Source organism: Dromiciops gliroides, chromosome 3 (assembly GCF_019393635.1).
Source record: "Dromiciops gliroides isolate mDroGli1 chromosome 3, mDroGli1.pri, whole genome shotgun sequence".
Classification (NCBI taxonomy): Eukaryota; Metazoa; Chordata; class Mammalia; order Microbiotheria; family Microbiotheriidae; genus Dromiciops; species Dromiciops gliroides.
In genome coordinates this window covers 622,951,006-622,976,354 of record NC_057863.1, presented here as the reverse complement: position 1 = coordinate 622,976,354, position 25,349 = coordinate 622,951,006, and the positions used below count along the sequence as shown (strand labels likewise).

Below are 25,349 nucleotides of genomic sequence, written 5' to 3'. Positions count from 1 at the left end.
ACCCCTATAGAAAGAACTGATAAAAAGAACACTTGTGGTTTGTACATATATAACCTGATTGTGATCTTGTGGAGGGGGGAGGAAAGGGAGGGAGGGAGGGAGGGAGAAAAATTTGGAACTCTAAATCTTATGAAAATGAATGTTGAAAACTACCCTTACATGTAAATGGAAAATAAAATAAATGTTTGTTGAAAAAAAAAAAGAAAATGAAGGACAAGCAACAACACCTACTATGTGCCAGATCCTATGCTAAGCGCTTTTTATCTATTAATATTAAATCAATAAATATTTTTAAATACTTTCTCAGTTTTCAATATTAAAATTTACTATAAAATATTTAAATATTATCTCAGGCCTAGAACCCAGGGTTTTTCATTCATAGCTCAGGATCACTTCCACTTTCCACCTTGATGATACCATGCCATACCCCCCAGGTACAGAGCATGGGAGCCTCTCTCTGTAGAGTTGGAGGAGAGGGGAAGGAAGATTACCTTCCCCCATCCCCCTGGCTCCTTGCCCGGCTTCCCTTAGTGCTCCAGAGAGGCCCAGAGTGGAGGTGTAGATGATAAAATTTAAACCATCCCCACCGTGTAAACTTTGGGGCCCTGCTGATGGGGGCGGGAGGAGGCACTAGGAATGGTTTGATCTGATGGAGCTGGAAGATTAGGCACTCCCTCATTTTACAGGTAAGGAAACCGAGACCCAGTGAAGAAGTTCAATAAATATCAGAGGTTGTCACTCCCCTACTCAGAAACACATCCAGTGAATAGTGTACAGTCTGTGGTGAGCTCAGCCCAGCCAGGTTTGTGTAAGCCTGCTTGATGCTGCCCCCTGGCCTACTCCCAAAGGTCCCCTCTCAGTTAAGGGTTTCCCTTCCCTCCCTTCTTCCTCTCAGAATGACAACTGGACAAGGGCCTCAGTGCCGGCCCAGGCCAAGAGGACGCCCCACAGTCACGCTGGACAGAGGAAGCTGAGGAAGATGTCACTGTCTCTGGGTAAGGAGGTCTGCTCTGGCTGACAGGTCAGCTTTTGGTTGTCCCTGGGAGAGGAAGGAAGGGAGCAAACATTTATTAAGTGCCTGTTATATGCCAGGCACTGTGCTAAGCACCTTGTTTTGATCCTCAGGACAACTTTGGAAGGTAGGTGCTGTTTTTACTGTTAAGGAAACTGAGACAGACAGATCAGAAGTGACTTTCGCAGGGTCACCCAGCCAATTATAATAGCTGCTAGCTAATATTTATATAATACCTAAATACTGTGCTGAGCATTTTACAATTATTATCTCAATTGATCCTCACGACAAGGTGGGAGGGGAGGGGCTATTATTATCCCCATTTTGCAGGCGAGAAAACTGAGGCAAACTGAGGTTTAAATGACTTTCCTAGGGTCAAGCAGAATCTGAACTCAGGTCTTCCTGATTCCAGAGCCAGGGTTCTATCTACTAAGCCACCAGCTCCCTCTAAGCAGCCAGGAAGAGCTTCCCCACTTTACTAATTATCCAGAGAGGTTTATGTAGCACCTCAGAGGTGGGTAGGACTTCAGAGGGCTTCTCTATGGCATCCCTGCTCAGTCACCTCCAATGATGAAGAACTAGCTAAGCTGCCTCCCCAGCTTCATTGACTTAGAGCTGAAAGGGGCCTTGGAGGTCGTCTGGGCCAGGCCCCTCATATTGCAGACGAGGTAACTGAGGCCCAGGGCAGTGAAGTGGCTTGCTCAAAGTTAAGCAGGTAGTAAATGGAAGGGCTAGGATTCAAACCCACATCCTCTCATTCCAAATCCAAAGGTCTTGGCTGTATCCCAGCACATTTCAGGTTTGGTTTACTTTGGTTGTTTCTCTGCAACTTCCACCATTGTTCTTAGTCCCACCTTCTGGGAACTAGCAGGACATAAGGAGGAGAAATTAAAATAATCAAGGAAATGGCCCTGGTACCCTTAAGTCTGCTCCTCACTGGGCAAAACATCTCCCAGTTTCTTCAACTAGTCTTATGCCTTGGTTTCTGATTATCCTTCCATCTCTTCCCCTTAGCTGCATACACGATATCAACAGTGGTGATAAGCAGCTAGATGATGCCTCAGTGCACAAAATGCTGGACCTGGAGTCAGGAAGACCCGAGTTCAAATCCAGCCTCAGACACTGCCTAGCAGTGTGACCTTAGGCAAGTCACTCAACCTGTTTGCCTCAGTTTCCTCAACTGTAAAATGGGAATAATAATCATACTCTCCATTTCTGCTCCCCACTCGGGGTTGTTGTGAGGATCCAGTGAGATATTTGTAAAGATACTAGCTGTTATTGTTAACTGTAGCCAGCCTACACCTCTGTGGAGGTTTTGGAGGAGTTGTTGAGTTAAGGGAGAAGAGCAGGTTAGGAGGTGAATTGCTGAAAGTCGGTGGAGGCATGAATTTTTGTTTTGGTTTGGTTTTTGGTTTTTTGTGGGACAATGAGGGTTAAATGACTTGCCCAGGGTCACACAGCTAGTAAGTGTCAAGTGTCTGAGTCTGGATTTGAACTCAGGTCCTCCTGAATCCAGGGCTGGTGCTTTACCCACTGCGCCACCTAGCTGCCCCCATGAATTGTTTTTTAGACCTTCCCACTGCACTTTCTATAGTTTGAGCCAAAGCAAGAATTGATTACTAGGTGCTTTGTCCTTGATTGCTGTCCTGTGCTTACCTTCTCTTCCCAGGTGTCCCAAAGCAGAGCTTCCTGCTACCTTCTTCCCCCTGCTTGCCTCTCCACTGTAGTTCCTTCCAGCTTTGGCTGCAATTGTCCCAAAGACAAAGCAGAACCAAGGAACTGACCAGCCAGGAGGGGCCTGGGAAGGCTACTAGAGGACAAGAAGAAGGCGATTCCAGGACAATCCAGATCCCCAAGAGCAGAGACCACTGGAGGGCAGCGATGTTGGATGGAGCAGGGTTGGAGTAAGAACAGCCTGTCACCTAGAACCTCAGAATTTTACTCTTGGAAGGGTCTTGAGAAGTCATCTAGTCCAACATGTACCTAAGGATCCTGTTTACAATAAAGTGGTCCCCTAGCCTTTAATTAAAGGCCAAAGAGTGAAGGGGAGCCCTATCCCTGTGCTGCAGTGGAAAGAGGACTGGTTCTGGTTCAAATTCTGCCTTTGCTGCTACCCATGAGACCTCAGATCAGGTCTTAGCTTCCCTGAATCTCAATTTTTTTTCACCCGTATCATGAGAAGGCTAGAATTGATGGCCTCCATTGTCCCTTCCACCTTTACAGCCATAGCTCATTCCCTTTTTGGATAGCTTTCATTGTCAGGAAAATGTCCCTTCCAACCAGCCTACTTTTACCTCTTTGCAACTTCTGCCCATTGCTTACTGGAGAAGGCAGGGCAAGTCTGCTGCTCTCTGCTCCCTGGAGCAGCTGGGAAATGGCTCTCCCTTCCCCTAAGTCTTCTCAAGGCTTAAATATTCCCAGATCTTTCAACCCATCTTCAAGTGGCACAAACTTTGCTATCCTGGGAAAGATCATTATAGACTTGGAGAAGGCAACTTGTCTATTGAAGTGGCAGGAGGTAGTGGCAGGACCAGGATGGGCCCCTTGTTTATAAGTTTACCCGTTTAAAACTCACCTAGTTCGACTACTTGTTTTAGTTTGTTTGCTTGTTTGTTTAAGATTTATCGATTCCTTTTGGGTTTTTTTTCCCCCCAACTCTCCCTACTGGAGAGACTTCATTGCCAGTGAGCCTTCCTTTAAAACAAAAGATAACTAAACAAAGCCAACACTTTGACATAGGCCTGGGGCCTTGACACAAGGCTCTCTCTACAGGAGGAAGTACCTACAGAGGTGGAGACACAAGGTATTGCTTCGAAGATTCCACAACCAGCAAAGGATAAGGAGACTAGCAGAAGTCTGGCAGTGCTGGATAGATGCCCTCGGAGCAGAGCAGCTGGCACGGATATTGGTGAGCCTTGTTTGGAGGGGATCATTGAGTTATAGTCTCATGGGTTAGAAGGGCCCAGAGGTCAGCTATTTTAGGCTGGCCAGCCCTAATTCCAGTCTTTTAAAATATTTTATTTGGGGGCAGCTAGGTGGTGCAGTGGATAAAGCACCGGCCCTGGATTCAGAAGTACCTGAGTTCAAATCCGGCCTCAGACACTTGACACTTACTAGCTGTGTGACCCTGGGCAAGTCACTTAACCCCCATTGCCCTGCAAAAAAAAAATAAAGTCCTGAATTCAGATCCCTACTTTGTTACTTAATAGCTATGTGACCGTGGGCAAGTTATTTAAAATATTTTATTTTTTCCCAATTGCATGTAAGAACAATTTTTAACATTCATTTTTTAAAATTTTGAGTTCTAAATTCTTTCCCTTCCTTCTTTCCCTCTCTCCTCACTGAGGCGGTAAACAATTTGATGTGTCATACATGTGCGATCATGCAAAACCTATTTCCAGACCTAGTTCCAGTCTTTAAAGATATTAGTTAGATTGTTAGGATGCCAAGGGCCTTTTACACTTGCTGAGAAGCCCCTCACCCAGCACAGACCTTTCCAATTTGTGATCCTTAGAACTGTTGGATTGGGGAAGGCAGCCATCACCAGGTGATGCCCCCAGGTGGACCCCCACTCCTGACCTCATGCTGCCCCTGTACAGGTCAGGCATCGGTGGCTGGAATGGGGCTGGGGGACATGGCGGAGGCGGTGGCTGCAGCTTCAGGTGGCCCTGCGTTTGCAAGAAGACCGTGTTCTTGTTCAGGTAGGTACCCATGACCACCAGGTGCCAGCCCTAAGAGCAGTGTCAGTGTGTAGGTGCTTCTAGGTAGGACAACATTCCTGAGCCCCCAGCTTCATTTTCTCCAGGACTATGCCCCTCCAGACATGCTGCCTGCTGCCCCACCCCTACACATACCAAAGAGGGGCATTAGCTTCTGTTTAGGTTGTTAAGGGAGCTCAGAAGCAGCTTTTGTGTTTCAAGCACTCCTTGGACGCCACCCAAGACTGTGCTGGTCCCAGAAACAGCTGCCAACGACCACAATCCTCCCCGCCCCCCTTACGAGTCCTATTCAAGGCAAGAAACAGATGCCTGGCTAGAGAAAGGGCGTGCACACCTTCCTGGGCCTGCTCCATTCTAAGCAGTTTTTCTCCAGATATTCTGGGCTAATGCCTTCTGCCCTGGGTTGGCTGGCTGCCCTCTGGGGTGGAAGGGCTTTTTATTTAGCTTTCCTAAATGGGAGGGGCTAGAAGTCAAGGACAGCTTGCCTCCTCCCAGCATGGACAGGCTGACCCTGAGGCTGGGCAGGAAGCTGGGAACAGGAGTAACTAAAGATAGGGTTTCATTCCCTATTGCCCTCCCTCCCTTGGTTTCAGGCCTTTGGAAGATGGTACCAGCGCTGGGGAGCCCGAGTGCCCAGGAGAGGAAGTGCCAGCCAGTGATCAGGGGTCACAGCCCACAGGAGTGGATGGCAGGCCCTGCCCAGTTTTTGTTGCCTCTTCCCCTCGCCTGGAAGGAGTCCAGCTCTGCCCGATCTGGTCCCATTCCTCCCAACAGGACCAGGCAGAGAAAAGCCAGCAAACATGGTAATGCTTTAATGAAAAACAGCTCACAGGGCAGAGACCCTGACCTTAACAGACAATAAAATAGTATTCCTTTCCCAGGATTCTTCTGGGTTTTGTCCATGCCAGAGGGGAGAGCCCAGCCTCTTCCAGGCCGGATCTGGAGCATTGTCTTTCAGTTCCGAGGTCCATATTTTAGGACCGACATTTAACCAGAGGGTGACCAGGATGGTGGGGGTACCAGAAACTTGTCAAGTTATGATCTACAGTAAAAAATCCTGAAAACTTAGGGATTGGGAACATAAGTGCTACCTTCTAATGCTTTTATGTAGAAAAGGAATGAGCCTTGGAGGGCAGAACTAGGAACTGCCCAAAGTGACCGACTGAGCAGCCCAGAGGCAGTGACCCCTCTGTGGTCTGGGTCTTTAGGCAGAGGCTGGGGATGCTTTAAGGAGGATTCTGTTCAGACTGGTGGTCTAAACTGACCACCAAAGCCCCCCAATGCTGATTTGGGGAGCCCCCTCCTTCAGGAAACAGGCAGAACTGGGGCCTGGCCCAAAGTGGCTCCCCTGTTTCTGCTTTGCTGCTTCTGTTTTCTTCCATCCATGCCCCTTCCCTCCTTCGAAAGGTTTTCTTTCTGCTGACCCAGCACTGGCTCTAAGATAGCTGATCTCAGCTCTAGAAGGGGAGCCTGGGGGTGGGGAGGAGGGAGGGAGGGAGGGAGGGAGGCCTTTCCCTTAACCCTGTACCTGCCAGACAGCAGGATGGACCAACTGTGGAAACGTGCTCAGTACAGACATTCATTCACACAAGACAAAGAGTTTAGGAGAGGAAGGAAAAAGACTGAGTGGGCCAAACCTGAGCTTGGTAGAGGAAGAAGAGGACATCATTTAAAAAAGCAGCAAATGTGAGCCAGTGCCGGCCAAAGGGCTCCCTATAAGAATAGGGGCAGACAGGCCTCACACCAAGAGAGGAAGTGAAGGGGCCCAAGGCTGTCGCAACCATGTGACTGACCCCTTTTGGTCTAGCATTGACCCCTTCGCCTTCAAGGCTCCTGTTGCCCCCTCTACCTCTATGACCTTTAGAGGATGAGGAGGGCAGGGGCCCCATGGAGGACACTTCTGAAGTAGCTCAAAATCCTATAAGGAGCTTTCTTTTCAACCAGGAATCTGTGGAAACAAAGCAGCTTACGGTAGGAAGAAAGGTGGGCTCACCTACTGGATAGAGGACCAGTCTAGGAATCAGGAAGACAAGAGGGAGACTCCACACTGGGAGTTTTCTAGACAGATTAAACACAGGCCAGTCCAGAAAAGAAAAATGGCAGTAAATATGGAGCCATGGCTTCGAGCAAGGCCCAGTGGAAGAGGGCAAGAATTGCCTCCATGGTCACTGATGGCCCAGCTCTGCCTGCCTGCCTACCTCCTGCTTAGGGAGGCAAAAGAGTTCACGCTCACCCCTCCTTTCACAGATGGGGAAACTGAGTCAGGAACTAGGTCTGAGGGAAAAGGACCCTGGAAGTGCAGCATCCTTGAGTCTAGCCAAATAGTCCCATCTCTCCACACACAGCACGGCATTCACGGTTATGTTTGGGGCCTGAACATCAGCATGCGGCCCAGGAAAGAGAACAGGCGGACAGTTTCTTTGGAAGGTCCAGCTGGCTAAGCAGGTGCTCTGGTCCAGTGTTCACAGTCTCAGGTCCCCTCCCTCACCAGGAGAAGTGAAAGGTAGCACTGGATGGCCAGTCGTTCTGCATGGCCTAGGGCCATTACAGTGTTGCAGGATGGAATTACTCCCCAATAAAGGGGGGAAATAGCGTAATTGTAGTGTGGGGGAAATCCCACAAGCCTCAAGTGCAGCACGGACTCTGGCAGAATCCAAGCACAGAGGTCAGAAACCAGTCTAGCTGCCGTCACTGGGGGTGCGGTGGGGGTGGGAGGTGGTGATGGGAATGGGATGGGATGGAGAAGAAAACACTTGGAGAATCCTTGAACACAGGGGAAGAGAGGAGAGAGGCCAGGATGCCTGGGGAGCTCAGGAGCCAGGCTGAGAGGGGAAATGAGGACGGCTCTGGGGCCCCTGAGCTTTCCCATGCCTCACTGCTGGGCTGGCCTGCTGAGGAGCTCAAAAGTGTCTTCGAGGACCTGCCACAAACAGTTGTCCAAGGGGAACTCATTGTCTACTAGGTTGACCAAGTGATAATTGTCATGGATATACTGGATGATCATCCGTGATGGGGATTCCTCTTCATACAGCTTCCCCCATTGCTCAATCCACAGGGCAAAGGCCTCATCCTAGACACACAGAGGAAAGGTTGGCTGCTCTGGGGTCAGACAAGAGGCAGGGCTCAGAGCCCAACTCATTACTCCACCCCCCCAATCCCCCCCTACCCCCAACACACACACACACATCTTTTACAGGATTTCTAAGCCCAAAGCCAGATAGAAAAGAGGCTAGAGAGCTTCACGTAAATGATAAAACTCTGCTTCTGGTAGAAAGGGGTGTTTTCTCAAAATGTCCCTTGAACAGGAAAGGGAGAAGGCCTGGACAAGGGATGGGGCTGGCTTGGCTAGGAAGCCTCACATGATAGGTCAGTTTAAAGCAGCTCTGCAAACAAGTTTTCCCAGCTTAGCAGCCAACTAGACACAGGTTGCATGTTGGTTCACCTTCTCCCCAAGGGGAGCCAGAGAAAACACTGGGAGTCAGTGCTGCTCACCTTGGAATGTCTGCTCAGCCTCCATTAGTCCCATGTGAGTGACTGTCAATGATATGGACCCAGCAAAAGAGATCTACCCATAGATCTGAGGGGTGGGGAAGCCACCATCATTCTCTTTACCTTCCAAAACATGAAACTGACAGGATCCACCACTGTGGGCTGGATAATCTCTCGCCCAGGGAAGATGCCCCATGTCACGGCATTGGGCTGGAGGTCAGGGGCATTGGTGACATTTTCACCCTGTAGAGGAAGAAGAGGAAATGGCAGAAGTTGGGGGAGAATACAAGAAAGTCAGACCCTTTCTTCAGGAGGAGGGACCCCCAGAGGGCATTGGTACCACTAACTGGTGAAGCCAATGGGGTACTGGGCCACACCTGAGCTACATTCTGAAATCACCACTTCCCTCCCCTACCTTGACATTGACAATGTGGTAATTGACACGGAGCTCATACTTCTTCAGCACCTGGAGAAGAGCCTCCACTGTTTCACTGGAGGTGAAGAACTCCAGATAGGCCTGCAGGAGAAAGGCGGGTATCACACACAGGTCACCAAAATACCCCCCTTCAGGGACTGAGGGCAACCCACAAGCAATGAGCCAGAGGTCCCCAAACACCACAGGAATGCTGGTGCCCCCAGACCAGGTCCTACAGGCACGAATCACAGCAATGCCTATGATATCGTCATGCTGTACAAGCAAGGGTGGGGGGACATGTGGGGGGAGGAAGGGTGCTGAAGGAGGGTGATAGGGAGGTGTATGTGCACACAGGGCAGAGGGTTCGGGACCTGCTACTTCTTCCCCAACTGGGGGCGATTTTATGAAAGAAGTGGGATTTGAGGAATCAACTGAGTAAAGGAAGTATGAAAGTCTGACACGCTGGGGTGGGCATGGTAGAATATCTCCTGAAGATATGCAGTAATACCTTGAATTTCTATTATTTACCTTCAAGTCTGTTTGTTTTTATCCCCATCATCCCTGGGAGGTAGAAGCAGATTTTTCCAATTGCAATCCTCCCCACCACCTCTCATTTCTAAAGCACCATAAGGTTTACAGGTTAACCACTTCCTCACAATAACCCTGTGAGCTAGGTAGGATAAATATTGTCCCCATTTAAAAAATGAGGAAACTGAGGAAAATGAGATTCAATATGAGCAAATACTAAAGTCAAGGAACCTGGTTCATATCCTGGCTCTAGATTGGGTGCTTCTTCCCCAAACTACATCAGTGCTTACTCCTGACAAAAGGATTCACCTCAGGGAAGACAGAGCCCAGGAGAAAAGGCTGCTCCCTCCTTCTGAGTATTCAGTACTCAGACCTTGAGTCACAGTGGGAGGGGGAAGGCCCTACCTTCTGGAAGACATAGCCACCACTGGGGCCCCAGCCCACAATGGGATCAGTAGATGGCTTCCCATTGATGTTGGGCTGGGAATTGATGGTGAGGATGCCACGCCGATTCACCTTCTGCAGCTCCTCTTTCATCAGACTGGTCTCGGCTGCCAGAGGCTCATCGTTCCAAGGTAAACAGGTCACCTGGACAGTCGGGCAGTAAGGTGGGGAGAGCCAAGGGCATGAAGAGGCATGGCACCAAAGGTGAGCTCCTGATCTACCAGGCAATCCCCAACCCTCCTTCCCCAGACTCAACCTGCCCCAGGCATCCAGGTCATCCCAGCTTCTCCAGAAGACTGTCCCATCACCCCCCTCCCTCACTTCACTGTCTCCCTGGCTCCTTCCCTACTGCCCCCAACATGGCCTCACTTCCTTCCTCCATCCCTGCTAACTATCTTCCTGGATCTCTTCTCCCTTTTCTGACTAAACTCCTAGAGAAGGCAGTCTACAACCAAGGCCTCCACTTCCCAATCCTCAGCAGGCTGCTTTCTGGCCTCAATCTTCTCTCCAAAGTGACCGACAATCTCTTCATTGCCACCTCTAATGGCCTTTTCTCAAGGCTCTGGTCCTGTCTGAAGCCTCTGACACTGTCAGTGTTGAGAGTGTTTTCTTTAGGTCTGCCCCCTCTCCTGTTCTCTTCCTACCTGTCTGAGCATCTCAGGTCACAGCCATCCTCTCCTGGGCCCCCTTCTCCCTCTATACTGTCTCACTTGGTGAGGCCAGCGGCTCCCATGGATTCCATTCTCATCTCTGCTGATGATTCTGAGATCCCCTTAACATAACCTCTCTCCCGACTCCAGTCTGGCAGTCCCAAGTGCCTATGGGATGTCGAAAACTAGATGTCCCAAAACATCTGAAACTCAACATGTCCAAACTGGACTCATCATCCTTTCCCCATAAAATACTGCCCCCGCCCTCCGCTCCCGGCGGCTCCTAACTTCCTTATTCCTGTCACGGGCACCTCCACGCTCCCACTCATTTAGGCTCACGACCAAGGGGTCAACTTCAGCCCCTAACCTCCCATATCGGTCTATTGCCAAGGCCTGTCGATTTCACCTTTGCACCATCCCTCCTCTCTCCCCACCCTGCCACAGGTCCTCATTACCTCATCCCTGGATTACTGTAATAGCTACTAGTGGGTCTGCCTGCCTCAACTCTCTCCCCAGGCTGGTCCTCTCTCCAATTAACTGCCAAAGTGATGTTCCTAAAATGCAGATCAGACGGGTCACCCTCCTATTTAATAACCTCCAGGGGCTCCCTGTCTCCTCCATAATCACACCTAAAATCTTCCCTTTGGTATTCAAAGACCTTCCCAGTCTCTTTGCACCTTATGACCCCCACACTCTGCCACCTGGTGACCCGAGCCTCCTGATTGTTCCTCAGGCAAGACAAAGCATCTCTTGACTTCAGGCATTTTCCCTGGCTGTCTCCTCTCCCTAGCCCTAGACTTGTTCCTGGACTCATTTCCACCTCCTGGCTTCCTTCAGGTACCAGCTAAATCCCACTGTCTCCAGGAGGCCTGCCCCTGCCCCTCTTCATTCCAGGGCCTTCCCTCTGCCAAGTATTTCCTGTTTATCCTGTCTCTAAGGACTGGTGTGTGTGTGTGTGTGTGTGTGTGTGTGTGCGCGCAGAATTTGCATGTCGTCTCCCCCCCATTAGGGTGAGAGCTCTTCCAGGGCAGGGCCCATCTTCTGCCTCTCTTTGCAGCCCTAGTACTTAGCAGGGTGCCTGGCACACACGAGGACTTAATAAATGCTTAGTGACAGACCGAGGACAGCCTGTTTGTCCAGAGCCCACTTCAGTAGGTGCTCCACGGAGCTGACCCATTTCCCTTTGACCTTGATGCAGAGTGAAGAACTTCCCCTCTCTGATGGGGGAGGGGGGCAGGCAGAGAAAGGGCAGGGACACAAGCTGTGAAGCCATGTGCCCCAGGCCTGGGTGACAGCCCAGGCAGGGTCCCAGGCACAGGCTCCCGATCTCCCTTAGACTCACTCTGTAACCACTCCTATTGGCTTCTCCAGAGAGATAGTAGGTGAACACTTCAAAGACACTCTCTTCGCTGGTGAGCTCCTCCCCCCACATCTTGAGCAGCTCTTCCCTCGGGGACTTGCTCTTCAGGCAGAAGAGGTAGTAGTCCTTCAGTTCACCAAAGGCCGGAGACGAGGAGTTCCCCCTGGAGGATGGAGCAACAGAATCGTGGTCCAACCCAGAAGCAAGAGGCACCAAGTCCAGGGAGTGGGGTGAGGGGAGAACATTCACCCACCCAGGAGGCTGCCTCCCCAAACCCCATCTCTGCTTCCCCAGAACTTGGTGATAAACACCCAAGCAACTTTTTTCCAGGACTCAACTGCAAATGTATTCAAAGGGCGTCCTTTCCCCCCTACATCTTCCTCTGATTCCCTCAAAGCTCTCACCAACGACCATTGGGAAATTCATCCCACGCCTGTGTTCGGTAGATGTAACTCTTTGGTCTGGAGGCCCAGAAGATTGGTCGGACATCCTCTACTCGGCGTTTGGGATGGGCACTGACAGCCCATGGCAGAGGACGCCTGGAGTAATAAGGAAACAGATCTGAGGGGTCTGGTTTAGTGGAACCTCCTCCTTTGCCTGCTTCATAGCAAGAAGTGGGGAGAGTCTTATCAGAGGCAGCAAGATTTGGCTCAAGTTGCTCCAGTAGCAGCATTTAGGGTTCTTCCCAGTAGTGGCCTTCCAAGCCCACCCACAGGGCTGTGTGGTGGCCCATCCCTTCCCACTAGACCACAGGCAGTAGCCTGATTGCCCACAAGAGGCCTCTGACTTCCCTCTCTAGCCCACTAGAGCTAGGTCTGACCACGGGGCCCCCTCCTTACCTGGGATCTTCATTCCACATGCCCAGCCTCTTCAGCACCTCCACAGTGGCCACCTCCCGGTTGAGGGTATAGAAATGGAGGCCAGGCACAGAGCCGATGGCCAGCAGCTCCTGGCACATGGCCACAGCCAGCTCAATTCCATAGTTGCGGATGGCAGCATCGTTGTCCTTGATTGGCTCAATCACATCTTTGATTTCCTGTGGCACCTCTAGCTTGGAGAGCTTCACCAGCTGCCGCAGGGAATGGTAGCCCTGCCCAGGACATGAGGAGAGGGACGTGAACCCCAGTGTCCACTCACTTCTCACCCCACAGCCTCAAGGATTTACTCCTCTGTCCTGACACCTTAGCCTGCTCAGTGTATAACCAAGAGAAAGCAAGCCAGTGAAGGCAGCTACAATGCAGGTGTTGGTGTCTGCCTGTCATATTTCCTTTATTGTTGGCTGGGCCAGTTAGCCACCTGCAATACGGCATTTTTACAATGGTCACAAGATAGAGCTGCAATTACTCAGCTCATTTACCACAGACAGAGTTATCACAGCATAACTGATAACAATCCAGCCACACTTCCCAATCGATCCCTCTGAGGCCTGTCTATTGCCCTACGTGACTCATGGAAGGCAAGCCACAAATGCTGAATACAGATTGAACCATACTGTTACTACTCTAGGGCTGTTTTTTTCCCCTTCTTTTTTGATGATTTCCCCTTTTGTTCTGATTCTTCTTTCACAACATGACTAACACAGAAATATGTTTAATGCGATTGTACATATATAACCTATATCAGATTGCTTTCCGTCTTGGGAAGAAGGGAGGGAAGGGAGGGTGGGAGAAAAATTTGGAACTAAAATTCCTATGAAAACAAATGTTGAAAACTATCTTTAAATGTAACTGGAAAATAATAAAATACTTTTATTTTTTTTAATTTAATTTTAATTTTTGTTGTTGTTGTTGTGGGGCAATGAGGGTTAAGTGACTTGCCCAGGGTCACATAGCTAGTAAGTGTAAGTGTCTGAGGCCGGATTTGAACTCAAGTCCTCCTGAATCCAGGGCCAGTGCTTTATCTCCTGTGCCACCTATCTGCCCCCAAAATACTTTTATTTTTAAAAAAAAAGGCAGGCAAGTACCAAGCCCCCACTCAGCTGCTGTTTTAGGAAATAGATGCAATAATCCTTTTGTGGCAAACAAGTCACACGGGCAAGTTCAGAAATTTGGTGGCCCTTTCTCTCCTCCTAAATAGGCTGGCTCATTTTGTCCCATGTGAGAGAAGAAAGAAAGGAAGGACTTCAGTAAGCACCTACTATGTGCCAGGCATTGGGATGGCTAGGTGCTTGCTTGTTGTTATTGTTGTTTTTCCATAAATACAATTCATTTGATCCTCACAACAACCACCCTGTAGCTAGGTTCTATTTACAAATGAGAAAGCTGAGGCAGATAGAGATGAAGTGACTTGCTCAGGGTCCCACAGCTAGTAAGTGTCAGAGGATGGATTTGAACTCAGGTCTTCTAGTCGCCAGGTCCAGCACTCTATCCACTGAGCCACCCACTAGATGGAGAAGCCAAGGAATTAGAACACTGTGGTTGAAACACATGCATCCTGGCCAATCTGTGGCCTGGAGCATGCAATAAAATGAGGCTCTCCTGGCAGCAGCTGCCTCCGTGGGTGGCGGTGAGGCCCCAGTGAAATTGTGCATGTACGGCGCTTTGGGTCTGGCCCACCTCTTTCTTCACATATATGGATAGTTGAAGGGTTACCACCCACCATCTGTAGCTTAGGGAGTTGAAGCTCTGGGAGGCTCGTACCAGGGCCTGCCTGAGGCCCAGTCAATGCCGAGGCAGGCCGCCCCATCACCTGGCCCAAGAACCAGAGTCCCAGGAGGCCCTTAACAAATGCATGTTGTATTGGGCTCCATGTCCAGCTTCCGCTAGGTCCCACTGTTCTTGAGACCTTGGAACACACTCCAGAAAAGTCAACCATCGTAAGCCTAGGCAAGGCACAGGGCCAATTTTAGCCACTCTCCCTCCCCCAAAGAGATCAGGAAGCTCTGCTATTCCTGTGTGCTTGGCTGGCACTACAGGCCGCTGTGGGCCACTCACCTGGATGGGGAAGATTCCTGGAAGGATGGGGCACGTGATGCCTATTGCTGCACAGGCTTTGACAAAATTTAAAAAGGTGTCCACCCGGAAGAAAAGCTGCGTGATGATGAAGTCAGCCCCCGCAGACACCTTCTCCTTTAGGTACTGAAGGTCCTCTTCAAAGTTTGCCGCCTCTGGGTGACCCGTGGGGTAACCTACCAATGGAGAAGATAATGAGGTGCTCCATCATATTCTAACCTCAGGCCTCAGTCCAACCAGTCTATAGTTTCCCAAACAAGGGGTCATCGAGACCACCAGGATGAGGGAATCAAAAAATTATGTCAGATAAGGAACAGTTTAATCTGGAGAAAAAAACTATTTAGAAGAAACATTTTCAAGGTTTGTCATTTGGCCGACCTGTCTTCCTAATGCCTTGCTGGGGTCCATGGCAATACTCCCTTACTGAACATGTTCTATGTAGCAGGCATAATGCTAGATGCTGGGATTTATTCTCTGTTGTTCCAAGAGGCAGATTTTAGAACCCTGCACCTAGAATCTCAGTGTTGGAGGGGCCTCAGATGCCATCCAGTCTCACCATTCCTGGGCAGCAAACTCACCTATGACATCCTAGCCTTCATCTGAAGACCTCTATTGAGGGGGAACCAAAACATCTCAAATCTAACCTGAATTCATTTCCCCCCTAAAACTACTTTTTCTTCAAACTCCACTATCTCTGCAAAGGCCCACTCCACTTCTTGGTCCCCGAGGTTCACCATCCCTGACATTCCCCTTCTAACTTAGGACAGGCCATGTGGGAGAGAGCTGGACTTGTAGTTGGATGAACACCCTGGAAAATACTAAATGAGTTTGTGACCCTGGGGAGACCACTTAGCCCCCCAACCTTCAGTTTCCTCAACTATAAATGAGGGGGACTAGACGGTGCCTTTGGGGCTCTTTCCATCTCTAGATTGAGAATCCTAAGAATTCACCCAACCAACCAACTGCCAAGACCTATCATTTCTACTTCCCAGGCCCTTCTCCTATCCATCCCTTTCTTTCTGTTTAAGGTCAGCATAATGGGAGCTGTCCAAAAAGGGCCAGGCTGTCCCCAAAGTTGGGGAATGTTCCAGCAGAGGCTGGGTGATCAGTAATTGGAGGGGCTGGAATAAATGACCCCTGAGGTCCTTCCCCAATCTAAGGTGCTATGTGGCCTAGCCCATATGGAGACATGTCTCTGCCCTTACGTGCACCATGTTCTGGTCACCTGGGTAAGGCTCGGTGCTGCTGAGGCAGGGTGACAAGGATGGGGAAATGGCTGAGATGCTGAGGTGTGTACCTGAGACTGCCTGTGGTTCAAGTGGAAAGGCCTTGAAGGAGAACAAGGCCTGACTACAAGCCAAGAACTTCCAGGAGCTCACGGCCCCCGAGGATGGACAAGGAAATTCTAGGGACAGTGAGTGGGAAATAAGTGGGACTAAGAAGGAAGAAAAAACATCCCCAGGGAGGGAGCAGTGGTTATGCTCATAGCACCAGGCCTTGTCCGCCATGCTAGGCCCTAGATCCTCTTGGTCAGTGCCAGTCAGGGGCACGCTCACTGAGCCCACCCACTTCTGCCCATAGGCCCAGACTCACCTGCCACACCGATGTCAAAGTAGTCACCAAACTCACTGCGGATGTGTTTCACCAGGTCCACGGCATGGCTGAAGCCATCTTCTTCTTCCTCCCACTTGTCCCCCATGGGGTCTGCAAGGTTGGGAGAGAGGCTATTACCACGGAGCCTCCCCTAAACGTGCTCCATTCTAGGCAGGCCCTTGCTTCCTTCCCTCTGCCCACCCGGGTGATCAGGATCCCTTGCTCCCAGTACTAACCTAGTTTCTAAACAGACCTGTGCCTGGGCTTTTTCTCCTTAACTGGCCCTGGCCTGACCTTCCACCCTCTTAGCACATACCAAAGATCATAGGTTTAAGAGTCCAACTCCCCTGTTTATAGATAAGGAAATCCACAAGGGACTTGGGCACAGTCATCCAGGCAGTGGGAGGACAGAAAAGGCTTGAGCCTGCCCCAAATCCAGGCCTTTTTGGTTTGTTTCTTTTTCAACTAAAAGTTGTCTTTCAAAAATAAATAGTTTGCCTGATTTAGAACCCAAGCCACAGCTTCTCACACTTGTTCTCACCCTCAGCACTGCCCTGGCACTGCCTCTAGCAGGGAGAGCACCCCAAGCATGCCCTGTGCAGGACTCAGAATGCTACGGACATTCGGGGAGTGATAAATAACCCAACTCTAGATCCCCTCACAGTCCAGAGAACTGGGGAGGGCAGAGCTGGCTTCCCACCTCCTCGCAACGCCAAGATATTCTTTAGGCCCAGCCTCTTGGCCTTGTGCAGGTGGCCCGTGATCTCATCCCGGGTCTGGTGACAGCAGGTCATGTGCAGAACCGTCTCCAGGCCACAGTAGTCTACAGCTGTGTTGGCGATAATCATGGATGAGGTCTCCTTGTCTGAGCCAGGATCCCCTGCCGGGTGCCAGGTTACGTCCACAAAGAGGGGGCCACCAGCCCCCATGCGGTCAAACCTGTGGGGGTATTTTTTGGGGGAGAGGGTCCCTGCAAGTAATCCTTCGTGCACTGACCCTCCATTTTCCCACAGGCCCTGCCTACACAGACCTAGGGGCAGGGATGATGATGATTAAGAAGATGATGATGGTGCCACTGCCCCCTTTCACTTGCACAGCCATGGTGATACATACAGAGCAGGAAGGAGATCCCCGGGCCCTCCCAGGGAGGAAGAAAGAGAATTCCAGCTCAGCCAGCATGAGTTACATGGCCACCTTGTACACAAAAGCACTGCTGCAGCCACAGGATATGGTGCCTCTCATCCAATCCATTGCCTCTCCCAAGCCCCACTGCCTGGATGGAAAAGCACCAGCAAGCTGACAGCCAAAGGCTCCTGAGCTTGTAACTGAATAACAAGGAAAAGCTTTTAGGAATTCTTGGTGCCTTTAAGGTTTAGCCACTTAGGGTGCTATCCATCAGAAAAGCACAATGCTTATGGCACAAGAAAGTCACAATGGATAAGGTGGCTTTTTAAAAAGAGGGTGCAAATGTCAAGCCTTTGACAGACAGACCTCTATTGTACCACAATGGTCAACCTGATTCCTAGCTCACTGAAAACAGTTTCCAAGTCACTAATCTGCAACTTCCTTAGCTGTCCTCATGAGCAGACCCCAAGTTCCTCCAAAGAATGTGGCTGGAGCAAGTCAAATAAAGTGGTCATGCCACACTGAGGAAGCCTTTGCTTGCTGACAGTAAGCAGCCTCCCCAATGCCTGCTGGGCAAACATGACCAGCCTGGACTCCTTGGGACCAGCCCAGCCCCTCGCCTCCAGCTCACCTCGAGATGAGATTGACTGCTCCCTGAGCAGTGCGAGGAGGGAAAAACTCCAAAGAGAACCACTTGTCTCCAGATTCCATCCTGCGCCTCATCTTCTCCCGAAGCCGTTCGTGCCGCTCCGAGTCCAGCACTGGCGTGGGACATCGGGAACTGTCTTTGGAGCCTTCGCTGCCACTACTGCTGCCCTCCGAAGAGCCACTCCCTCGGACCTCCATCACCAAGGCTGGATTCCTGCAGCTGGAGGTGGGGGGGAGGTCACCTATGGCCAGGCAGCCGAGTCTTAGATAAACCCAGTCCCTGGCACCAGAGTGGAAAACTGACTCTTCCCCTTGGGAGGAAGGGTATTTGAGGGGGAAGCTGCCACTGCTCCTGCCCTGTGGGCAGGTCTGTCCTCCGAAGCTAGAGCTGCCTTCTGGGCCAACTTCACTCACAGTTCGGCTCCATCACCCACAGGCCCTTCCTTTCCTCCCCTCAGCCTCCCCCCAAAGCAGGCACAGTGCATGACAGCCCAGAGGGCTAAGTGTCAAGCTGCACAGTCTAGCTACCTGATAGAAGGTGGAACGGAGAACCGCAAGCTGCCAGTCTCCTGGGACCCCCTTCCCAGGGACCAATGGCAGCGCCCGTGAGAGGGGAGCCTGCCTCTGTGATGTGACATGTATGGCAGCTCAGCCATGAAAGCCATGGACAGGGAGCAGGGAAGTCAGCCCTGGGTCTTTCCAGCTGAGCTGGGCTGGGCTGGCCTGGGCGGAGCAGTGACAAAAGAGGAGCTCCAGGCCAAAGCCAGGCCTGAGGGGGAGGGGGCAGGAGGAGGAGGGGCGGGGCTGAGGCCAGGAGAGAAGGGGGAGGGATGGGGAAGCGCAGAAAGCTCCTGGGGAAAGGGGGGGCTAGAGGTTGGGGATGGAGGCTGGGAGGTGGGGGGGGGGGGAGGAAGAAGGGAGGGGGCACGCTGAAGTTCGGGGCCACTCGTTCCATCTGTTGAGAAGGAAGCAGCTGGCGCTTCTGGTTTCCAAGAAACAGCTGCTGTTTCTCGGAATGATGGTGTCTGGGGTCACCCGCCCAGCCACAGGGAGACTTTCTCCTTCTGCTGCTAAGGTCCTTCCGTTGAAGGGACTTTGGGTCTGTGTATCCAGAGCCATCGGCACAGTGCCTGGCCCAAAGCCACTGCTTAATATCGCTCGCTGATTTGTTGACTTCACCAAGCCATGGTAAATGTTGGCACCCTGTGCCTCAGAGCCAGGATTTTTGCCCAAGTATGTGACCCCAGACAGATCTCAGCCTACCAGAAGGAAAACACTGCCTAATTAGAGCAGCCCCAGAGAGAGGAGAGGGAGGGAGGGAGTTTCTCAGGAGAAGACTTGTTAGGAAAATGGCAGAGGACAGTTCTGCTCAGGTAGGGGACGGACGCAAGAGGGGGACTTCTGAAAACCTTCCGGACTCTTGGGAGTCTGTGATTTGGATCCAATACCTGAATAGCAACTGTGTACAAAGCCTCCTCTAAGAATCACAGCAGCCACAAACAAGATCCTCCGTGCTCCTGTTAGTCGGGGAGGCTAGACAGGCGTTATCTGACAAAGTCAATACAGACAGGGCTCCCAATAGCTGCAGATGGGTGTGGAAAGGTAAGTCAGAGTAAATATTCTCTGGGGAAAGCTGCTTGGGAGTGCTGAGGGAAAAGTGCAGGGCAGAGGAGGGAGATCAGCACTGAAAAAGGAGGTCTTGCTGACCCTGGGAGGGGCTCATCCACCTAGTATCCTGTCTGCCCAGTGGTGAAGAAGGGGAATGAGTGAGTGCTCCAGGGAGTGCTGAATTCAGCACCTGCCTCAGCTCCCACCCTTCAGTCCAACCTCAAAAGACTGTCCTGAGGAAGAGCACTTTACCCTTAAAGCCTTCTACAAGTAGGAGCTACTGCAATCCAGGCTCTCCAGGAGTCAGCTTTCATCTGACACTGGCTGGACCCTTCCAATCATTCTCCCCACAGACACACGATCCAAATAGGAAGGATCTTCTGCCTCTCCTTGTAAAGTCCAGCACCCGGAACATAGCAGGCACTTAATAAATTCTTGTTGGTGACTCCCATAGTATTTGGTACATCTTAATAAACCATGATACAAAGTAAAAAAAAAAAAATGATTTGTGGAGTCAGCTCCCCTCCTTCCCAATGACACATCCCTTAAAGGTAGGTACCAAGGCTCACACATCTTTGCACAAAGTCTTATGCGTAATTACTCGCTTGGGAAACGTGAAATTGCATTATGAGTGATACCCACTCCCTTAATTGCAAGTCTATTTAAAATAAGGCCATGTAGGGCTAATATGCATGGGTGTGCTGGTAAATGTTTAACAACCAGCTCTTTTTAAAAAATGCATCCGCAACATACTTTTAAGTTTCATCAAGAACATTTTCTCCATCACTTTCTTGAGTCTCGAAATCAACAAAGCAGTAACTCAAGCCCTGATTTGCATAATTTCCCCTTAACAATTGGCTCTGAGCTGGTATTAGCAGGCTCTAGTGTGCACCACTGGTGTGTGTGTGTGTGATCTGGGTTTCCATGGACACCTTTCCTCATAGGAGGCCTATGAAACTGGCTTTCCAGAAGGTATTTGGGTCAAGTCAGGTTGCTGGGAACTACAGAATGATAGAACAGCAGGGTGCTAAAACCCATTTCCAGCTGCCTACCTCACTTTTTCAAAGGTTCCAGGTGAGGAAGCTGGTTTATGAGACTGTAAACCTATCAGGTTTTAATAACTCCTGGGTGCCAAGAGCAATCAGAAGATAAGAGTTAAAGCACGCCACATGCTCACAAATATACACATCCCCATGCTCAGTGGCTCTCAAAAAGACCAGAAGCCAATGTCAGTTAGTTGCCTTTCTTATGAATGAGAAGAGGGACAAGGGGACAATTCAGGACAAGGCAAACTGAGACTCTCACAAACCCAGACCAGGGCAGAGTGGGCCATGTTCCAGTCTCTTCATCACATCTGCTAATAATAGTGATAATAGCTAACATGTATATTACATTTTAAGACAACCAGGTGACTCAGAGAGAGTAGATAGAATGCTGGGCCTGGAGTCATGAAAAGCTGAGTTCAAATCTAGCCTCAAACACTTTCCTTATCTGTAAAATTACCATTCCAGTATCTTTAACAAGAAAATTCCAAAATGTGGTAACAGATTGGACAGGGCTCAAACAACTGAACAAGAAGGCCCTAAAACTTGAGTTCAAATACGACCTCAGACATTTATTAGCTTGTGTGACCCTGGTCAAGTCACTTAACCTGTTTGCCTCAGTTTCCTCAACTGTCAGACAGGGATAACAGCACCACCTATCTCACATGGTTATTGTGAAGAACGAATCAGATATTTGAGCCTGACCATAGTTGGTGCTATATAAATGCTTATTCTTGTCCCAATCAAATATTTATTAAATACCTATTAAGTGCTAAGCACAGGGCTAAGTGCTAGATTTTTTTTTTAAGTGAGGCAATTGGGGTTAAGTGACTTGCCCAGGGTCACACAGCTAGTAAGTGTTAAGTGTCTGAGGTCGAATTTGAACTCAGGTACTCGACTCCAGGGCCAGTGCTCTCTCCACTGCGCCACCTAGCTGCCCCAATGCTAGGATTTAAAAAAAAAAAAAGATAAAAACAATCCCTTCTCTAGGAGAGCTCAGTGTAAAGGGGAGACAACATACAAGTTATATATGGAGCAGACAGATGGTAATTTCGGAGGGAAGTAACCAGAAAAGGGTGACAGCCCTCCCCAGGATCAAGTGCAGGGCATATGATGGGTGAACCCGAGAAGCCAAAAGCAGAGTATGGGACCAAGAGGTCAAGGTGGCCCAGCCGGAATCTACCTCCCAGGTCTAGGTGAAGGGTCTAGGTATGAGGAGAGGGTCCAATGTGGAGGGAGCTGATGGGGAGGAGAGACAGAGCCATGGAAGGATGGGGGGGGGGGGGGTGAGGGGTTGAAAGGAGAACAACAGGTGTGGGAGGATGGTAGGGGGAACAAAAGGGAGGATAGGCAGAAAGAATCGGGGGGGGGGGATAGGCATGAGAGGACAGGCACAGGAGTGGGAGAGTCGAGCATCAGGTGGGGGGGGCAAGCACGAGATAATAAGCTGGGGGATCGTGGGGAGACAAGCACGGGGGATAGGCTGGGAGATCGTGGGGAGCCGAGTACGGGCTATAGGCTGGGGGATCGTGGGGAGACAAGCACGGACGATAGGCTGGGGGATCGTGGGGAGACAAGCACGGACGATAGGCTGGGAGATCGTGGGGAGACAGACACCGAGTAGGGGCTGGGGGGATAGGAGAGGGGGAGAGGGGAAGGATCGGGCAGGAGAGGGGGTCAAGCGTTCCGTCATTTCTCTTCCCTCCCGGGGGATGGGGGAAGGCTCACCTCTCCGGCGGCCTCCAGTCCCGCTCTGCAGTTGCAGCCATTACCATGGGAAAGTGTGCCGGAGGCGGGGGAGCTCTCCCGGGGCTGGGGGCTGGGAGTAGAAGGGGCCGGGCCCGGAGGCCCCACGCGCCGCCTCCTCGCCCCGGCAGCCCCGCCCTCTGCCTTCCCCCTCCTCCTCAGCCCCAGTCCCTCCCCTCCGTAGCTAATATGGCGGCGCCCATAAGGGCGGGGAGCCCTCAGTCACGTGAGGCAGATCGGAGGTCGGCGGCCCCTCCCGGGCCCGGGCCGTGCCCACGTGACGCAGGCCGGTCCAGTCACGTGAGGCGCTCGCTCGCGCGCGCCTCGGGCGGGACTGGGGGGGAGGGGGCGCCGGGTGTCCCGAGGGGGCAGAAGCCGAGGCAGTGGCGGCCGAAGATGGCGGGGTGCAGGGGCGTCCTGTGCTGCTGCTGCCGCTGGTGCTGCTGCTGCGGAGAGCGCGAGAGCCGCACCCCGGAGGAGCTGGTACGGGGCCGGGTGGCAAAGCCGGGCCGGGCTGGGCCGGCCTGGGCCCAGGAGGGGAGGGGATGGGGCCGGGCCTGGGGCGTTACTAAGGGCCCGGCGGTTGCTAAGGAGTAAGGAGCGGCGGCGGGAGGGGGCGTAGCCAAGGACCGGGCAGCCCCTTCCCATCCCCTCCCCTCTCCCCCGAGGCCTGCACCCCTATCCCTACACCTCCCACCTCCCCTCCCTCTGAAGCAGTTGTGAGGGGCCTCCCCGGGTGACCTTGGCCTAGTCATGTCCCCCCTCCGGGCCTCAGTTTCTCCATCCCCGGGGACTCCCCCAGTTCTGTGTTTGCCCCTGTCCCGCGTGGACAATACGAGGAGAGAATGGCACGGCCCCCGCCCTCAGGGAGCTTACATTCTTTGGCTCTAAATTCACTGCTTTTGGCCTCTCTGAAGCCTCGGTCCGGAGCACTTTCTGGCCGCTGATGATCCAGCTGCCCAGGCATGCATGGGTCCAGTCATGTCATTGCTCTGCCTGGTGGTCCCCTCATGCCTGTCTAGAGACTCGTGAGCCCCTTTTCTCTGCCTCTTGGAGAGCCCCTCGGCTCCTTAGAGGGAAGTCCCTTCCCCTTTCTGTGCCTCAGTTTCTCCATCTGTAGAACCAGGGGGTGGGACTAGCCAATGAGGCATTATGCCTCATTGATCTCATCCCCAACACCAAGGGTGAAGTCCGTCCCCCCCCACCCCCCACCCCACCCCCGCCAATTATATGCTGTATACTAACCTCTTGTATTTGCTCAGTGTTCTGGGATCCTTTTTTTTTTCTTTTTATTTGTTGAATTCTTGCCTGCCTTTAAAATCCAGCTCAAATACCTCCTCTTCCATCTATGATGACTCTTCCCCTTGTACTTCTAGAATTTAGTACTGGAAGGAACCTCAGGGCTCCTAAAGAACCCGGGACTCAGGTGTCTTGACCAGAGTCATGGTACCCAGAAAGCCCAGTATCTCTGTCTCTAAATTAAGCTTCCTCCACACTCTGCAGAGCACTACATTTTATAGCAATCCATTGTATCTAGCATGCTATATTGTATCACATAGTTGCCATTAAACTGTAAATTCCTTGTGGGCAGTTTTATCAGAACTTTGTTTCTCTTTCAAGTCTAAACCCAGTGTTCTGCTCTTAATAAGTATGTGGTTTATAATATTGCATTTATGTTGGAATACAAGGGAATGGAGGTTAAAGTTACCCCCCCTTTCAGGGAGTGTGAGTTCCTTCTTATCTCAGGTTGAGTCAGTTTAAATCTCATTGCCAACTTGGAATCTGGCATTGTCTTTTTTTTTTTTTCAGGGCAATGAGGGTTAAGGGACTTGCCCAGGGTCACACAGCTAGTAAGTGTCAAGTGTCCGAGGCTGGATTTGAACTCAGGTCTTCCTGAATCCAGGGCTGGTGCTTTATACACTGTGCCACCTAGCTGCCCCTGGCAGTGTCTTTTTTATCTGTTGCCCAGGATAGGATGACTTGGGTTTTCTATGCATAACATGACTTTCTCAGAATTCTGGATCCCTGCATTCCAATTGGGTTTAATTGACATAAAGAGAAAAAAAAATGAAATGGCCTCTGCCCTTGAGGAATTTATATTCTGGGGAGATGGGGGAAGAGAGCCTGCACACAGGTAAGTAGTAATCAGCTCGGCTCCTTTGTTTTTTCATCTTTCTGAGTGGCATCTGTCAGTTTTCCTCTTTGAACAGGGATATTCCTACCTGGTGATGGCCCAGACACCTTAAAGAGCACAGATCTCCAAAGAACTCATGTCTATTTCCACCTTCATTCTGCTTAAAATTTTCTTTCTCTCCTGGGGATGTTTTTTATAGACTATCCTTGGAGAAACACAGGAGGAAGATGACGAGATCCTTCCCCGAAAAGACTATGAGGTGAGGTTCTAAAGTGATTGTTGGTAAGTAAAGCATTGTTGGTCTCCTCGGTTATGATTGACACAAAGTAAGTTGTGCTAGAAATACTTTAGAGTCAGTGAGGGCTGGGTTCAGATCCTGGCACTTGTTGCAAGTTAGAGGACCTAGAGTAAATTACTTCTCTTGTAATTTCTTAAGTTGTGTGATTGAGAAATATGTTCTCGCAGGACCCATCTTGCAGGGTTGTTGGGAGGGAAGCAGTTAGCACCTGTTGAGGTGCTTTATAAATGTGAGTTGTGCCGGATATTGTTATTGGCTCAGGGTGAAGAGGAGCCTCTGGGTAGCATGGAGGTGACTCTGTGGTTCTTGCAGGCTGTGCCAGTGGGGCAGAGACTCTTGCAAGTCCCATCAAGCCAGAACAGCCTTAGGCAGGGCCAGGAATATTTCTGTTATCCATGGATTGGTCTAGCTAAATGTGGAGTGGTTTCCACACCGGGGAAGCTGCAAGATGATTATGTTTTGGCCATGGCAACTCTGAAATCTCCTACACTGTAGAAGGGTTCTCATTGGCTTTGGTAGAGGAAGTAATGGTACTAACCACATATACAGCAGCCTCGAAATATTGATATATAAAAGTCATTCGACG

General features: G+C 50.9%; 2 protein-coding genes across 5 annotated transcripts in view; one reads left to right on the top strand and one right to left on the bottom strand.

The window, feature by feature from the left end:
• Positions 1-5,368: 5,368 nt before the first annotated feature.
• MTHFR (methylenetetrahydrofolate reductase) lies at positions 5,369-22,453 on the bottom strand. Of its 4 annotated transcripts, none has more exons than XM_043998226.1 (12): positions 18,463-18,590; positions 17,918-18,154; positions 16,862-17,100; positions 16,162-16,272; positions 14,551-14,744; positions 12,457-12,707; positions 12,022-12,156; positions 11,600-11,780; positions 9,569-9,751; positions 8,636-8,737; positions 8,344-8,463; positions 5,369-7,801 (listed from the first exon to the last, which is right to left on the bottom strand). In XM_043998226.1, the coding sequence occupies exons 1-12, from the start codon at positions 18,588-18,590 to the stop codon at positions 7,604-7,606; spliced, it is 2,079 nt and encodes a 692-aa protein (XP_043854161.1). In that variant the 3' UTR covers positions 5,369-7,603. The 4 variants fall into 4 exon arrangements, with proteins under 4 accessions (XP_043854161.1, XP_043854162.1, XP_043854163.1 ...); XM_043998227.1 differs by lacking the exon at positions 18,463-18,590 and adding an exon at positions 22,314-22,453 and having other exon boundaries at positions 5,370-7,801; XM_043998228.1 differs by lacking the exon at positions 18,463-18,590 and adding an exon at positions 19,383-19,516 and having other exon boundaries at positions 5,370-7,801.
• Positions 22,454-22,681: 228 nt separating this feature from the next.
• CLCN6 (chloride voltage-gated channel 6) overlaps positions 22,682-25,349 on the top strand; it is a 36,000-nt gene continuing 33,332 nt past the window's right edge. The window contains exons 1-2 of the mRNA XM_043994846.1: positions 22,682-22,814; positions 24,665-24,724. Coding sequence (XP_043850781.1) covers positions 22,728-22,814; positions 24,665-24,724 — 147 coding nt within the window. The 5' untranslated portion in view covers positions 22,682-22,727. The remainder of the gene's footprint in view (positions 22,815-24,664; positions 24,725-25,349) is intronic.

Bases quoted from the DNA above. Each gene is read 5' to 3' on its own strand.
- MTHFR (XM_043998226.1), bottom strand. From the start codon at position 18,590: ATGGCTGAGCTGCCATACATGTCACATCACAGAGGCAGGCTCCCCTCT. The intron at 9,752-11,599 runs GTGAGTCTAAGG...CCGACTGTCCAG, and splicing joins CCAATAGGAGTGGTTACAGA to GTGACCTGTTTACCTTGGAA. The intron at 8,464-8,635 runs GTAGGGGAGGGA...CTTCCTCTACAG, and splicing joins ACCACATTGTCAATGTCAAG to GGTGAAAATGTCACCAATGC.